Source organism: Salminus brasiliensis, chromosome 11 (assembly GCF_030463535.1).
Source record: "Salminus brasiliensis chromosome 11, fSalBra1.hap2, whole genome shotgun sequence".
NCBI lineage: Eukaryota > Metazoa > Chordata > Actinopteri > Characiformes > Bryconidae > Salminus > Salminus brasiliensis.
The window spans coordinates 9,810,239-9,826,556 of NC_132888.1; the positions used below are offsets into that span (position 1 = coordinate 9,810,239).

The 16,318-nt window shown below is 39.9% G+C and overlaps 1 protein-coding gene across 1 annotated transcript in view; it reads left to right on the plus strand.

Annotated features, from left to right (window-relative positions):
* Positions 1 to 481: 481 nt before the first annotated feature.
* gabbr1a (gamma-aminobutyric acid (GABA) B receptor, 1a) overlaps positions 482 to 16,318 on the plus strand; it is a 63,208-nt gene continuing 47,371 nt past the window's right edge. Inside the window, exons 1-6 of the mRNA XM_072691608.1 lie at positions 482 to 929; positions 5,777 to 5,863; positions 9,398 to 9,462; positions 9,594 to 9,732; positions 11,490 to 11,675; positions 13,238 to 13,255. Of these exons, the coding sequence (XP_072547709.1) occupies positions 5,785 to 5,863; positions 9,398 to 9,462; positions 9,594 to 9,732; positions 11,490 to 11,675; positions 13,238 to 13,255 (487 nt within the window). The 5' untranslated portion in view covers positions 482 to 929; positions 5,777 to 5,784. The remainder of the gene's footprint in view (positions 930 to 5,776; positions 5,864 to 9,397; positions 9,463 to 9,593; positions 9,733 to 11,489; positions 11,676 to 13,237; positions 13,256 to 16,318) is intronic.

Sequence of the window (16,318 nt, forward strand, 5' to 3'; positions counted from 1 at the left end):
CTAAGAAATAAAATAAATTATAAATTGAATGTTTATATATTTTCAGTTTATATAAGTTCAGTTTATATAAGTTCAGTCTTGGACATCATTATCTTTAAAGTCTTTACACTATTATTATCTGTAATCATTTTTTTAACATAACTAAACCCTATTCCAGTTAAATCCTCACCCTTGGTCACACTGCCTGGACAGGCTGGACTTGCCCTTTAGGTCTGAAGGATTTCTCCCTCTGACGCAGCGAGATAAACGGGAACAACGTGACACTTCATCACGAAAAGCAGAATCTTCTGCTATCCTCAATTATTCATCAGCCATGTATAAATAGACGAAGTGCAGAAGATGAAGGGGGAAGAAGAAGGAAAGGGCGGAGAGGGGTGGAGAAGGCACCATCCATCAGCACACAGGAGATTTATCAGACGGCTGCTTTTTTTGGGGTCATTTTCCAGCCAGCCGGTCGATGTGTGACCAAAATAGAAACATTTGTGCTTATTAATATTATTCTTTTTTCATTATTATTATTATTACATATTTTGACGTACGTTTACGTCCCCTCGCGTGACGTCACCGGCGAGAGCGAGCGAGCGCGCGCGCGAGATGAGGGAGGAGGGAGGAAGAGGAGGAAGAGGAGGAAGGAGGAAGGAGGAGCGATGTGGAGTGTAAACTGTGTGTTTTTATGTAGCTTGTAACATACATTATCAGATGGGGTTGATTTCTGGGTTTTGGGCCACAGCAATATACGAGTGTAAGCCATTCATCCCTACACCCGCCTATGCAGCTACGCTGGACTTGCACTGATCTAAACAGCAGGGAGGAGGACAGTCATTAGTGGGGTATGATGTGAAGATCCACTGCACCGACCTTATTTATTTGCCCTCCTGAAGTGGATGGTGAAGGACGTTGCCCTCTCGGACCCTTTCATTCTTACGTCTGTGAGTAAATCAGTTTGGTGCTGATGCTGCTGCTGCTGCTGCTGCTGCTGATGTTGTTGTGTCTATGTGTGTGTATGTGTGTGTGTGTGTGTGTATGTATCCCCGTGTGGTGAGTTTGCCTTTCAGCCTCGTCCCGTCTGGCTAGTTGGTGCTGGTGCTGATGCTGTAGCTCAGCTCCTTGGCTTCAGCAGGGCACAGTTGTTTGTGACTGTGCTGAGTGCACAGATTCAAGTGCATTTGGCACCCATTTCTGCTCCAAGGATGATGATGGACAATTTCCACAGGCTTGACCTGCACTGACCTTAAGGCTCTTCCTAGAAACTTCACTCTAGGTCTACTGTCATGCTGTATTTGAATATGTGTATGAAATATAATCTAATATGTTCTAGCAAAACATATTGTTTGGTCTTGGACATACTTTCAATATGTTGTCATTTACACTGAGTCAAAATATCATGATGAATAGACCAATTAAAAATACTCCATATTGACTTAGGATATATTTTTTTGATTGGTTAGTGTAGTACTTTTTACAACTGACATTGTCACAATAGAATATTGTGCTGCTTTACATGAATCCAGTTAGAGGACAAGAGGCCAGCAAAGTATAAAACATCATAAAGACCCCCGCTGAGCCGTCAAAGGCGACAGTGGCAAGGAAAAACTCCTTCAGAGCTGGAGGAAGAAAACTTGAGAGGAACCAAGGGAGTCCCATCTTCCTCTGATCAAAACTACTTAGTCCACCACATAAGACTGTTCTCCTGCTCAGGTGTGCTGATATAATCATAGTATAATATTACTAATATAATCATAGCAGAGATGGTAAGAATGCTGACAGTAATGGAGGATTTTGCTGGTAAAAATAATAGTAGCGAATAGTTAGTAGGTAGACTAGATGTAAACATCAACATAGTCAGTAGGCAGATACCTGTAGCAGGAGGGTGGGCAGCTGGTCTGATGTAGGTCGTAGGGGAGCCCAGTGGAGTCAGACTGGACAAGTAGGCAGTTATTACCTGGAAGGAGGTAAAGCGATTTAGTAGAATTGTCATATTTAACACTGACTTCCATTGAAAGTTACATTTTCCTGTAAAGTTTCTGTAAAGTTGTCACTTGGCATGATAGTAATACAGTACTGTGCAAAACCACTTGAATAAATAGACTGAATTGAACATATCTGGGCAGTAAGGGGGGGTTTCGTGCATTTGCTCAGTAAAACACAAGGAATAAATATAAATAACATTCATACAGAAATGGGTAGTTTTCCATCACTGTTCATTAAAACATCTCCAAAGTTCTCTTCCTTCCTAGGAGTCTAGTATTATTTTTAGTTATCTTCCAACACCTGATTTGGTAAATCAGGCGAGTTGCTAATGGAACTGGCCTCATCCACGTGCTAGCTGGTCTGGGACGTCCAGGAGAAACCTGGAACCAAGCTTTGGTCTTTGGACTAGTTCACAAGATCTCAGCTACATTCTCCAAAATAAGACAGTCCTGTTCCTCTGTATTTATGTTTACCTGCATCTGTTTTAATGGGATCTGGAGTTTCTACAGTAAAACTCTCTTATTGCTGAGATTAATACTGTTTAATAATGTGCTCATGTGCTACACTTCTGCACAGTACTGTATATAATGGGCTAGTCTTGCTGTTCACACTGTAAAAGTGCAGTGCTGCAGTAGGTGAAACCAAACAGACTCTGAGTGGTAAGGGTGGGCTGATTGCTGGAATAGCGATAGTTCCAATACTGATGTTTCTTCCCTGGAAATACTAAGCCAGTGAGCACCAACTGACCATGGACTTCAATTGGCCCATTGTGCTGTTCACGTCTCTGACCAACATATGGATACCAGATAAAAAGGTGGTGGCCACCAAAGCCATTTAACAAGGGATTAAGACTAATCCTGGTCTACGTTTTATTTTCAGTAGAGAATCTCCATTCAGAATGCTGTGTAGTCCAGGCCAAGTTTAATCCCTGTTTGGGACACTGAGCCAAAGTCTGTCTAAAATATGCTAACATGCTCATTTCACAGCAATATTTACTGGTGTTTCGGTACTGGAAAGGGTTTTGGTTGGGTTTAATCTCAATCTAGTTGCTAGTCATTGTTTTTAACCACAGTTTTTAGAGCATTGTCTGGTGGCCTCAGGACACTTAATGGGCATTTTTTCCCAGCCGGCAGCAGGGCGGACGTTCTCAGAAACTGAATAAAAGAGTTGAGGGTCTGCAGTGTGGAGCTATTTTACAGTGCAACCTGAAAACAGACCATAATATCTGAACCTTTATAAAAGTCTCACTGAAACGCTCTGAAGCGCATTTAGATATATAGATACCCAACTCACAGCACATTCACCCACTATAAACCAGTTATTACACACCAGTAGACCAACAGCTACAGATATCAGTCCAGAGTGTGTACCACTACACACACACACACACGTGTGTCAGAGAATCACATAAGTGATTAGACTGCAGTGTTGTAAAGAAGCTGGGAGCTGATTGGTCAGGGAGGAGAGTTGGATTATAGACTGGATTATAAGATATTAAACACACTATAAAACAGTATTTTAAGAAAGGTCTCCACTAAACTAAATCAGTCAGTCCAGAACGTCTCATTATAGAAACTGAGACTAAAAATAAAGGAATTTTACTGAACTGATTAATCAGCAGCTCAGCTTATCGAAACTGTGTTGTTGTATTATTTATACAACACGAAGATCGGGTCGGTATCAGCTGATACTCAGCATTAAGAGACTCTGAGAATAAGAGAATAGTTTGGGGGCACAGTAACCTGATCAGGTCATCCCTAATTCTTATTTACATTTACGGCATTTAGCTGACGCTCTTATCAAGGTTACCCGTATTACAGAGGTGGGCCAATGTAGTGTTAGGAGTCTTGCCCAAGGACTCTTATTGGTGTAGCGCAGCATACGGTCACCCAGACTGGGAATCGAACCCCAGTCTCCAACATGGTGTGGTAGCTCAGTGGCAGGTAGTGGTGTTATCTGTTGCGCCACACCATTATTTGAGCAATATTTATATGTATATATGACAGATTTTATAAAATAAAGCTTCTTCTTCCTTCTTCTTTTTGTTTTGCTCTACTTAGTAATTCCCTCTGGCTTTGTCTTTTCACCTGTGCACTCGGTCAGCAAATTAAACTGCAGCTGGACTTCTGCTTACAAATCACCTACAAGGTTGTAACAGCTTAAATTAATGCAAGTAGCTCATGCTGCTCATGTACTTTAGGTAAACAGAGCTCATAATGGGGTGGTGCTAGGGCCTTAACAAGACAGTTCGAGTGGTTTCCCACAGAGCTGCGTGATTGTGGACGTGGAGCCACAGGATGAGCTTTTTAAACTTTAACCAGTCTCTTCTGATCCTCACCTCAGAGTGTGTATCACCCACTGCGAGCCTGGAATGCTCTAATGTCCTCTCTCACTCTCGCTTTCTCACTTACACTCTCTCTCTCTCACACTCTCTACCTGCCTTTCTACTACCAGTCTGGCAGCTTGTCTTCTGTCTTTGGATTTATATTGATTTCAGTAGGGAGTGTGCCTGTTTCCGCCTGTAGTAAAATAGACACAAAATAGAATAGTAATATAGTTAAATAGAAAGACAGTAATACATAAAACAGAAATGTTGTATGTATGTGAGGTAAGTTTCTTTATTCCAAGTCATTTTGGAACATTTCTATTCTATTTGTTTTATTGTGTTACAGTGACTAAATATATAAATATATGTCAGGCCCTCGTAATCGCACCCTCACCCGGGGCAATTTCGATCAAATCTCCCGTTTTTTTACGTTCATGTGTGTCGATTCACTGACTCAGTTTGTTTATGTTCATGTGTGTTTTGGTTCGGTTGTTTGCATTCTTTGTTTGGTTTATGAGTTTCACCTGGAACTGGGGAATATTAAAGGAGCCTCCATACCACCATTCGACACAGAGAATTGTATCGTTTGGGACCTCGAGGTTTCACGAGAGGTTCCCCGTACTGTAGAAGTGTGTTGGGGCCAGTTTCTGTTCAAAGTTCTCTTTCAAGAGCAGGTCACCCTTCTATCCACATTTCTATCCACCCCCAGTTCCAGGTTAAATGCGGAGGACACATTTCGCTGTACAGTGTACAGTGACGAAAAAAAAAAAAAAAATAAGAAAAAATAAATAAGAAATAAGGTTCGTTTTTGGTTCGCCCTCTTGTTTGCCACGTTTGTGTTGTATTGGAGTTTGTACCGCTGAGTTGCTTCTTCGTTTGCCTCGTTTTGCCCTGTTGTTTATCCTTGGTTATTGTAATAAATCTGCTTGCTTTGAGAGCATCACTGCGAGTGTTCATCCTATCTTGGTCTGGCCTAGCACACCATGACAATATATATATATAAGATCTCACCTATATATATACAAGATCTCACCTACTTTCTACTTTCTTCTTAGTGTATTTATGCATCTGTTCTAATCTGGATCTGGAGTCTTTACAAGTGACAATAATTTCATTGTTGAGATTCATGATCCAATAGAAGTTCATCATAAAATTCTGATAGAAGATTCGCATTATGTCAAAAAGTTGAAAACAGCAAAGATTAAGATACAAGCAATGATATATATGTATAATATCTGCAGATATATTTTTAATAAGTTTACTTTATACTGTGGTGGAAAAGCTTAGCTAGATTGTGCATTTATGTTCATTTTCTGCCAGCTGTTTTTTACAGCATTTATGACAACTGTACTGTAAAAGAGCTAATGTACTGAAATGAGTTAATGTACTGTAAATGAGCGACTGTGAGTGTTGAAGTACTCTACTGGACTGTAATTGTTATTTTTAACCCATCCTTTTCTCTCTCTCATCCTTTATTAGATGCAGAAATGGCGCAGCTGTTGTTTCTTTTAATTTTCAACATGCTTCCCACTCTTGTTGCGTCCATACATAATTCAACAACCGGAGGTAATGTGTGTATGTGTGTGTCTGTGTGCATGTGTATATATGTGTGTGTGAGAGAGATGTGATGCAATACCATAGAGAGATGTTCAACAGCATCCTCTTCCTGACATGCAAAGTGGTCGGCCGCAGTCACTCTATGACAGTAAAGCGAAAGAGTGTTTTGCATGCAGAAAGTGCTTTATGGAATACTGAGCCTATAATGCAGTGAGCTAGCACAGAGATGGTCATAACACTATATGACATGATCTGTATATGAATGTATTAGTTAGATAAACACATAAATTGAATAAATTAATTAAATTAAATGAGTTTTAAAATTTGTACAGTCTATAGCAGCCTTCTGCCACTTTTAGCACATAGGTTTAAAGCAGCATTATGTAGAATTCTTACCTAAAATAACAGCTGCAAAATCATTGCGATGCTCCACTGACTGAAATAGGGAGAGTAGTGCCGCTATCTTGGATACTCCTGGCTCGAATTGCTGCTAGTTGCAGTATGTAACTTTGGAGAAATGGGCAGGTTAGCGTTCACAAGAACCACATAACACTGCCTATCCTGTAATGTTAGTCCCAGTCTCAGGCAACATGCTTCTTTTGCTTTCATTGATAGTTCTGTATCTCTCAAAAGTCCAGAAAGGCATATGTGCAGTATGTCCTTCTTGAGGAGTGTCTTAAAGCCCAAACTCCTCTCTCTGACTGAAGGGGGAACCCTGGAGCAAGAAATAGCAATTATTGCATAATGCTGCTTTAAAGTGGTCCATAGGGTTAAAAGCATCTTTGTGATAGAGCGTTGCATGTCAGTGGTACTAGATTGTAAGTAATTATCTACAAATATCATTTATATGTATAGCTAAAGACTTCAGGTTACAGTTGTTCATGCAGAAACGGTTCAAAGCACTTCAAAATACGCTAACGTCTTGGTAGCAGATGCCACAGGACAACTTCAGGGGTCTTATGGAGTCAATTCTTAAACGGGTCAGAGCTGTTGTGGCTGCATGAGGGGGACCTACACAATATTAGACATGTGGTTTTAATGCTGTGGCTGATCGATGTATTGAGGTAGATAATATTACACACAATATAACACACCTGCATGTGTCCGTTACAAGCATGGCTCTTCATGAAACCAAAAGTTCTTCCATTGGCATCGCTCAAAGAACCTTTTGAAGCACCTGTATTTTAATGGTTTTGAGTAAAAGTAATTTCTAAAACTGAAGGAATTGTGGAATTCCTTGATGCGTTCAGCGTCTATCCGCATAGAAACTGAGAGGAGACATGGTTGTCTAAATGTCTGAACTGTTATTGACTAAAATGTGTAAAAAAAAGTGTAAAGAAAAAAACAACACTGACAGTTGAAGTTAATAACATTGGTCATCTGGTGACAGTGGCATCTGTTAAGAGGTGGGAAATATTAGACAGCAAGTGAACAGTCAGTTGGTGATGGTCAGGAGAAATGGGCAGGATGACTGGGTCAGAGCATCTCTAAGACATCAGGCAGGGCTTGTGGGGTGTTTCCAGTATGGTCAGTACCTACCAAAAGTAGTGTTATGGAGGACAGCTGTTGAACTGGACTCATGAGTTTCATATATGCAATCCATGGAGGCTCCACATCACAACTTGCAGGACTTGGCTGATCGATGTACTGATATTTGAAAATTCTCAGGAAAGTACAAATCCTCCCAAAGTTTGCTTGAGTGCATGTAACGGTGTGAAAGGAAGTCCTCACATCCTGTAATCCAGTAATTACATCCAAGTTTGCTTAGTGTATCCTGATGGTTGCAAGCTTCCATTACTTGTCAACTACTGTCATGCAAAAACCTTGTATCTCTAGAACTGCAACTTAACCCATTAACGTTCAATGGAAGCCAATTTAAAAATATTTTTTATATTCCTTTTGGAGCATTTCAATTGATTCTGACATGTTATCCCAATGTAAGCCAATAGATCGTTCCTGTTACTCAAAAACCTTGTATCTACATTTTTGCCATTTTTCTTTTTTTTATATAATGTGAATCTGGCACTTAGAATTACATTATATATAAAAAAGAAAAATGTCAAAAATGGAGATACAAGGTTTTTGAGTAACAGGAACGATTTGTTGGCTGATTATAATTAAGGGGAAAACAATCAATTTCCGGCCAGACTGTGTGAAAGTTACATTTTTTTTTCTGTCCTTTAGTAAATGTTCACTCCTTGGATGAGAGGATGTGCGCTCATTCACAGAGCATACAAATTGCTTAGTCAACTGAGGAACAGCACATTAAAATGAACTAAAATATTAAACAAAATATAATAGATTTATATTTATCAGCTTTGTAACATCAATTTAGGTTGGATTTGACTCATAAAAACACAGCAGTGAAAAAGAGAGAGTTGCACACTGATCACCACTGCGGTAGCTTTATGAACTGGAGGTATGTAGAGTTTTAGAAATCTGGGCCCAATATCTGTTACAGTGAACATGATAACTTAAAAAGTGAGTGAAATAGCACACCACTTGTGTGATTGTACACATTATTGTGTTAAAAAATATAACCGAGGGTGTACATTTTAATACAGGTTTAAAAACTGAAACAATTGAAAAAAGAAATACTGTTACTGGTGTGGATTTTGGGGGCTTGTGTTACCTGATATCTAGGGTTAATTTAGCACTGCTCCAGTGGTTGAAGTGTAGCTGTGAACATACATTGCATACATCCCAATGTTTAAATGATAAACAATTCTTCATTAAGAAGCTTCTTTTAAATAGATAACTTATACTATGTCCAAATGTTTGTGGACCCCCTTCTAATGAATACATTCAGCTACTTTAAATTGCTGACAATCTAGAGCTTATCCCTGGAACAGATAAACATGAACCTATTGGCACCATGCTGCCTAATACCAGGCGTGGGCTAGAGAGGTATAAACTCCCCAGCATTGAGCCGTGGAGCAGTGGAACTGTTCTCTGGAATAATGGATGGTGCTTCATCCAGTACTTTTGGGATTAATTGGGGAGTTGGGGATGAGGTGGGGCGGCGATCATCCAACATCCTGACCTCACTAATGCTCTTGTCACCGAATGCAATCAAATCTAGTAGAAAGCCTTCTTCCCTGGACAGTAGAGACAGTTACTCCAACAAAAGCAAGGTACACTCTTTTTAATACCCTTGCTTTCAGAAGAAACAATAAATAAGCAGGTAACCCAATACTTTTGTCCATTAAGTGTAATGTATGGTTCTGCAGTGTGCTTTAGCAGGGTAAATCTCTGGCATTACAATAGTTCAGTAAGATTATGATTATTTATAGGAAAAGATAAAAAAACACATTTCAGTGCAGTTCATATGGCTTGTTTTAATATTACTCAGAATTATTATTAAAATTTCTTATTGATTAAGCCATTCTACAATTGATGATCACCACCTGGGTACATCTGTGCATTTTTAAGTTTTATTGTAAAGATTTTGCTTCCACATACTTTGTCCACATTGTTGCTCTCTCTTTCTCTCTGTCTCTCTGCCCTTCTCTCACTCTTTTCTTTTTCCTTTTTTCTCCCCAGGATGTGCCATCATTCGCCCCCCTAGAGATGGAGGGATTCGGTACAGAGGACTGACTCAGGAGCAGGTAGAGTTGGTGCAGTGCATTAGACTGACAGTTCTACGCTGCCGCATTAGCCTGGAGAGCACATCGTTACATAACAAAGAAATCTCATATGTCACCTCTATCTCTTCTCTCTTCCCTCTCTCTGTCTGCAGATCCGCAGTGTGGAGATTTTACCAGTAGACTATGAGATTGAGTACATCTGCCGAGGCAGCAGAGTGATTGTGGGCCCAAAGGTCCGCAAGTGTCTCACCAACGGCACCTGGACTGACATGGACCTGCAGAGCCGATGTTGTAAGTCCTCCCTCTGCTCTCTCTGCTGCCCTCTACTGCTCATAACCAATCCATCAATGTCACTATACTCTTGGTTCCAGATGCCTTGAGTTTCCAGAGGATTTATGGGCACTGGAAATTCCAAAAACATTGGTGTCCGTCAGATAAAAGTAAATCTTACAGTCATGGCCACAAATATTGGCGCCCCTACACTTCTTTTAGAAAATAGACAACTTCTTCCAGAACATAGTTGCAGTTGCAGATGCTATGGTATTCACATTTTCATTCTTTTTTGTTTCCATTAAACCAACAAAAAAAAGCTGAGAAAAAAGGGAAAATCTGATATAATTCCACACGGAATTCCAGAAACAGGCTGGATAAAATTATTGGCACTTTTAACTTTATTATTTGGAACCTTTTGCAAACAATATCTGAATCAGAGATCACTGGAAATTTGGACCAATCTTCATTTGGCAACCTCTCCAGGACTCTCAGACTTGAAGAATCCAAGGTTTTCTTTTAGTATGCCGGATTCGTTCATTTCAGTTTATGAAGGACACCACCATTCTTACGGCCAATTTACCTACCCGTTTGAAACTCCCCATAGCACCAGCAATACTCCTGACACTAGGAGGATAAGGACTTAACACATGTCCCCTTCTTTTGCCACCCTGGGCCGCAATGGCGGTGCAATAGACTGCCGAGCCACTCTGAGCCCCTGGTTGCTTGATGCACTTGCGCCTTTGCTCTGTAACTGGTCTGCCAATTCGTGATCGAGTTACTGTGGTTCCTAAACGCTTCCACTTTTCAGTAATACCACTCACAGCTGATGGTGCAATATCTAGGAGGGAATAAATTGTACAAACGGACTTGTTGCAACGGTGGCATCCTATTACAGTACCACGCTGGTACCACAGTACCACAATTCAGTGAGCTCTTTAGAACAACCCATGTTTACATTTGCGGCAAAGGGGCTGAATGAAACACCTGAATTCAGTGATTAAGAGGTATGTCCCAATACTTTTGTCCATAGATTGTATACAGTCTAAGGAGTATATAGGTAATATACAATATATGCTGATGGGAGCAGGCGAAAAGAGGCAGATTGTCGGTGGGAACATGTAGGAGCAGAACTTAAAAAGCAGTCCTGTGTAGACCTTTAATTTACATTCATCCAAAACTGCTGACCAAAACTGGTGTGTAGGAGAGAGATGTTACCATTAAACCCCTCTGCATTCAGTTCAGTAGTGAGATTACCTCATTTCCTGGCACCATTTCAAAATTCCAGTTTCAGACATCCTGACTGCAAGTGCTTCAAATGTAATCATAGCTGGTAACTGAAATCGCCCCAGAACAAGAGAATATGGCTGAATAAAAAAAACAAAAGCTTTGCTTCTAGGTAAAGCCGTGGCTGAATCTTTTATATGGTGTTATATAACTATTTGAGCAGTGGAACTGGAGCATTTTGAAGTTTGTAGGTTGTGTTTTATGACTGGCTTATGTGAGAAACACACCGGTTCTGGTTTGTGGTTGTGATAATATTTTAATAAAAGGCTGAATTTTCAGTCTATTACATATGAAGGTTTTACAGATTGCTTGTGAAGCTCTGTTAAAGTATCAGACTGCTCATATGTTGCTAGAAGAATGATGTCTTGATTAAAATACAAAGACAGTGAAGGAGTACTTGGTGTTACATGCTGAAGAGCCATGGATCTGCTGTTGATGTTATATGATGAACAGCAAACCAGATGTACTAAAAGAATCTCTCTACTCCTCAGTGTTGCTGTGTCCACGTGTCTGGACGTCTTTGGAGAACGGAAGAGTCACAGTGCTGCCTGCTGGACCTCCTGTAGAAGGCGCAATACTGCATTATAGCTGTCATGCTGGATTCCTACTGGAGGGCAGGAACATCTCCCACTGCACCAAACTTGGCAAATGGGACTCACCCAAACCACTGTGTGTTTGTAAGTTATCTTAGTTATTCAATAAACTCACACACACATCACACATGTATATATATACATTATATTATAAGTGAATTTTGGGAGATGGATCTCACACCAAGTCCTCCTCCTCCTCCTTATATAAACCCTGGTTTTGAGTGGTGGAAAATCCTCAGCACATCAGTAATACCAACATGGTAGTGGAGTGGGGGTTTGTGTCGCTCTGTGAAATCTCTCAAATCAAATCTTGACATCTTGACTCGATGCACAAAGACTTTTCAGCCTTGTCTAGACCTAACCACAGAGACCTTAACTGGGACTGTCACCTGTCACCTTGTACTAGAGGTATTAACATAGCAGTAAGGAAACTGAAAAGGGCCAAGTATAATAATGGTTCCATAAATTTCACCCAAACAGTTTGGTCAGGCCAGTCTGATTCAGGCCAGTCTGTGATAGCCTTAATCCATAGATTTTGATATGTATTACTTTCATTTTGCTATTCAAATATAATTTTATAGTTACATGTTTCAGTAGGTTTAGGTCTGCACTTCTTCATATTGTTTCAGTGTCAGACGATGGCAAAATATGTCAAAACGATGTATACACAAGTATCACTTTTCATTCAATGGTGCCAAAATCCATTATCTCCTCTTCTATTAAACGTTTAGAATTTGGTTTGAGTGACCTAACATTACTAATTACATCTTGCTTTTGTTATTGTTGACAATCACTGTGACTTCTAGGAGCTACTACTACTACTAGTAATGTACTGTAACTACTAACACAAAGTTAAATACACCTCATAAGTCTGCCCTGCTTTTCCACCTGCAAATGCCCAGGTATAGACTGAAGTCGTGTTGCCATTCTGAAGTCGACACCAGGCCCATATTTGGTATTCTGGGTCTAATTTGGATCTCTGTATGCCAGTAATGCAAGCGATTTTCAGAAAACGCTTCTCTAGTAAACAAATGGGAATGTCCCACACCCGATAGAATTTGTCCTGTTTGCAATTTTGTCCTTGATGCCACTTGATTCTACGAATTATGAGGTTGATAAAGAGTGGAACTATAAATATTGCTATATACGAGCTATATTGCTATATACGCTACCGTGTACTGATCTGAAATCATAATACTGGTATCCTCATCATAATATGCACCAAAAAACAAGCAAGCGTTTGTCAGTGTAGGCCAGTTGAATTTCTTTGGCAGTTGCTGTAGCTGTATGTAATGTTATATAAAAGAAGTGTTAGCTTGCTCTTTTGCCTGCTAGCCTGGATGTGCCAGTATTCATATTTCCACTTATTAACAAACTCAAAGGATCTAGTGCCGTTCAAGAGAAAACTGTACAAAAGGACAAAATCATGAACATCATAATGCGTGACTGGCCATCGCTTCCTACACGTTTATACACATGGCTAATCAATGTGTATAGATTTTGAGCTGCCAGTCTTTTCCTTTATTTCCAATCCCGAAACAGATCAGCTCCTAACACAAGCACTGGGGTCTCTCTGTTGTGTCTATATAACGCCTTCAATTCTTTAACTTCAGTTCTGTTTGCTCTCTGTTTCTGCTCTCCATCAGATGACAGGAATTATACAGGTAAGACCTGAGATTTATTTGACCTGAGATGCCATTGAAATCCAGAATTAGGGGCTAATTAGTTTATTTATATGTATATAAGGTATCAAGGTAAATTATAAAAATCAACTAAAAAAATATATCAAATCAACTAAATCTAAACTTAAATATTGTACTCTTGTATTCCATGGCTCTGACATTGCTACAACTAAAATTAAAAGAAAGTTTGATTTATAAAGTGTTTTTTTGCTGCTGATGGTTGATATGTAAGACTGGGCCTCAGATGTAATGCTTTTGTTGCCCAGAAGAGGGCTGTCTTTTACTGTTAATAGGCTTGCAGTGAGAAGGAAACAAGACTGCCATGTAACAGAAGGAAATGTAAATGCTTAAAAATGATAGAAACCATGTGCAGTTGTGGTTTATAAATGGTTTAAGTTTAAGGTTTTGATAGGTTTAGATAAGTTATTAATGCCAATATGAAAGCTTGGCATATCTTTTTGGGCTTAGAATGAATTATTAAGGCTTACGAAGCCAACCTGAAAGCATCAGTATTGTTATTTTGTGTTATTTTCAGATTTCTGCACCGTCTGGTGATTTTGTTGCTCAAGCCTACCTTTTTAAACTCAGCATTTAGATAACATCAGTCATTTTTAAGGTGTTTTTGAGCTGCTGTTAGCTCATTTTCACATTTTATACACTATTCTGGATTAGTATTCATCTTATTTAAATTTTGGGCTAATTCCTAATCCATCCATCCATACATCATTCATCTATCCGTTCATCTATGCTCCATCCAATCTTCCAATCTATCAATCAGTCCATCCAGTCATGCTGTTTTTGTCCTTTCCATCCTGACCCCCCACATGCTCATCCCACCATTAACTCACAGGGAGGGAATCACTGCATATTTACAGTAGTGCAGTCTCAGCAGGGTAGAGATTAACTCTTGGCCTGTGTTTGTGTGTGTGTAAGCATGTGTGCGTGTTCATGCATGTAGGATCATATACATACAGACATGCTTATATTTCCATGTGTGTGTGTGTGTTTTGTGTGACTGTCATTTGTGAACGTGCAAGTCACATTACTTTGTTAATGCTGCAGTGAGCAGCACACAGATCGTTGATCTTAATCACTGAATGTGCCACTAAAGAACTGCTGTAACCTGCTGAATTTCTTCATTAGGGGTCAGTGCAAGTCTACTGTAAACTGTAAATAAAATGAATCAGGCCAAACTATAATGATAAAGTATCTAAATACTAGAGTTAACTCAGCTTGGTTTAAATATTGTGCAAGATGTCCACCCCCCTCAATCTGTCTGCTGTTTATTCCCATCTGTACATTAGAATGTCCCCTATCACATGACATCCCCGGACTGGAAAGCTTTTGACAAAGCAGTGGTGAGCCACTAGAACTCTGAAATTACACCATATGAAAACACAGTTTTTAGATATGTACCTGGTTTCAGAGCTCTACGTGAAAATTGCCTCCTTGTCAAGACACATCCCATCCCATCCCATTGTTTACATCCCATCAACACTGCAGCCCACCATGGTCTGGAGAAAGGCCTCTCCCCATGTGATAGCGGGCAGACCAAACATCTTTCACAGTATTTAATCAGCTCATTTGCTAATGCTTTAAGGCTCAACTCAATATGTATTGTTGACCAAACTGAGAGGCAGAACAACAAAATGTAAGTTAAGAGAACTTCTGACTAAAATAAAGTTGAGTTAACTAAAAAACTAAAGCTGTGTAATCAGGGACTGTATCATTGTAAGTTGGCCTGCAGTTGAACTGCAGAATCATGATTGAGGAGTTTATGTATTTGCAGGATTGAGGAACAGCCGCCTTTTAATTAGGAATCACATCAATCTTTTTGCAATTTAGGAATGTTAAGGTTTAAAAAGTTCATATATGGGGCAGTGGTGGCTCAGCGGTTATTGATGAGCTCCGGACTATTGATGACAGGGTTGTGGGTTTGATACCCGGGCTTGACAAACTGCCACTGTTGGGACCTTGAGCAAGGCCCTTCACCCTCTCTGCTTCCCTTGTGCTGATGTTGGCTGCCCACCGCTCTGTGTGTGTGTGTGCTCACTGCCCCTAGTTCACTAGTGTGTGTGTGTGTGTGTGTGTGTGTGTGTGTTCACTACCACTGATGGGTAAAATGCGGAGGACACATTTCGCTATACATAGTGCAGTGACAAATACATGCAGCTTTTTACCTGTATTTTCAGTATATTGCAGCTGTCATCACCAAGTCACAACTCTTTACAAAAAGGGCTGCTTTTTATAGTGTGAATATTTTTATACATAATCAAAATGTTCCAGCATTACTTGGAATTACATCTATTTCTTTTCCTTCTCCATCTCCTTCTGTGAAAACCTATATCAAAGTCCAGAATGGCTACCAGATGTCCCCGAGATCAGTCTGGTCTATTTTACTAATTACATAATAATTAATCATCACTTTTGGATCAGTGAAGACCAGTTTCCTTCATTTGAGAATATTTCCATTCAGGGATTTAAAGCCTAGCTTTAAACACACACACACACACACACACACACACACACACACACACACTGTTTTTTTTTTAGAATGTTATATACTGTATATATAAAGACTTTGAGAGAATTTGCTGACAGACATGGAGGTAGTTATGCTGAGACACTCGTATGTCTGTAATTATCTGGCTTCATGGTAGGTGTCACCTGGTGTTCTTTCATTAAATATCAACTAAAGATCAGGAGTAAATAATTCATGAGTGGCATGTGGAGAGACTGAAATTAAGCTCACATGGAGAGGGGGGTGGAGAGATGGAGAGTGTGAGGAAAGCAATAGGAGAGAGAGAGAGATGGAACACTAAATGTCACAGGAAGAGCTTGGGTCTGCTGGAGCTCAGGAAAGGCTCAGGTTAATTTCAAAGCGTGCAAAGCTGCACCAGTCTACTTTGTGCTCAGTCTATATTGACCAGTAGATGATAGACGCATGGACCACATAATAGACACCATTTGCCCCCAAAAAAATCCAAACCCCTCTTTTAATTGGTGAGTTTGAATTTGGTGTGATGTTTCTAATGAAAAGCTTAT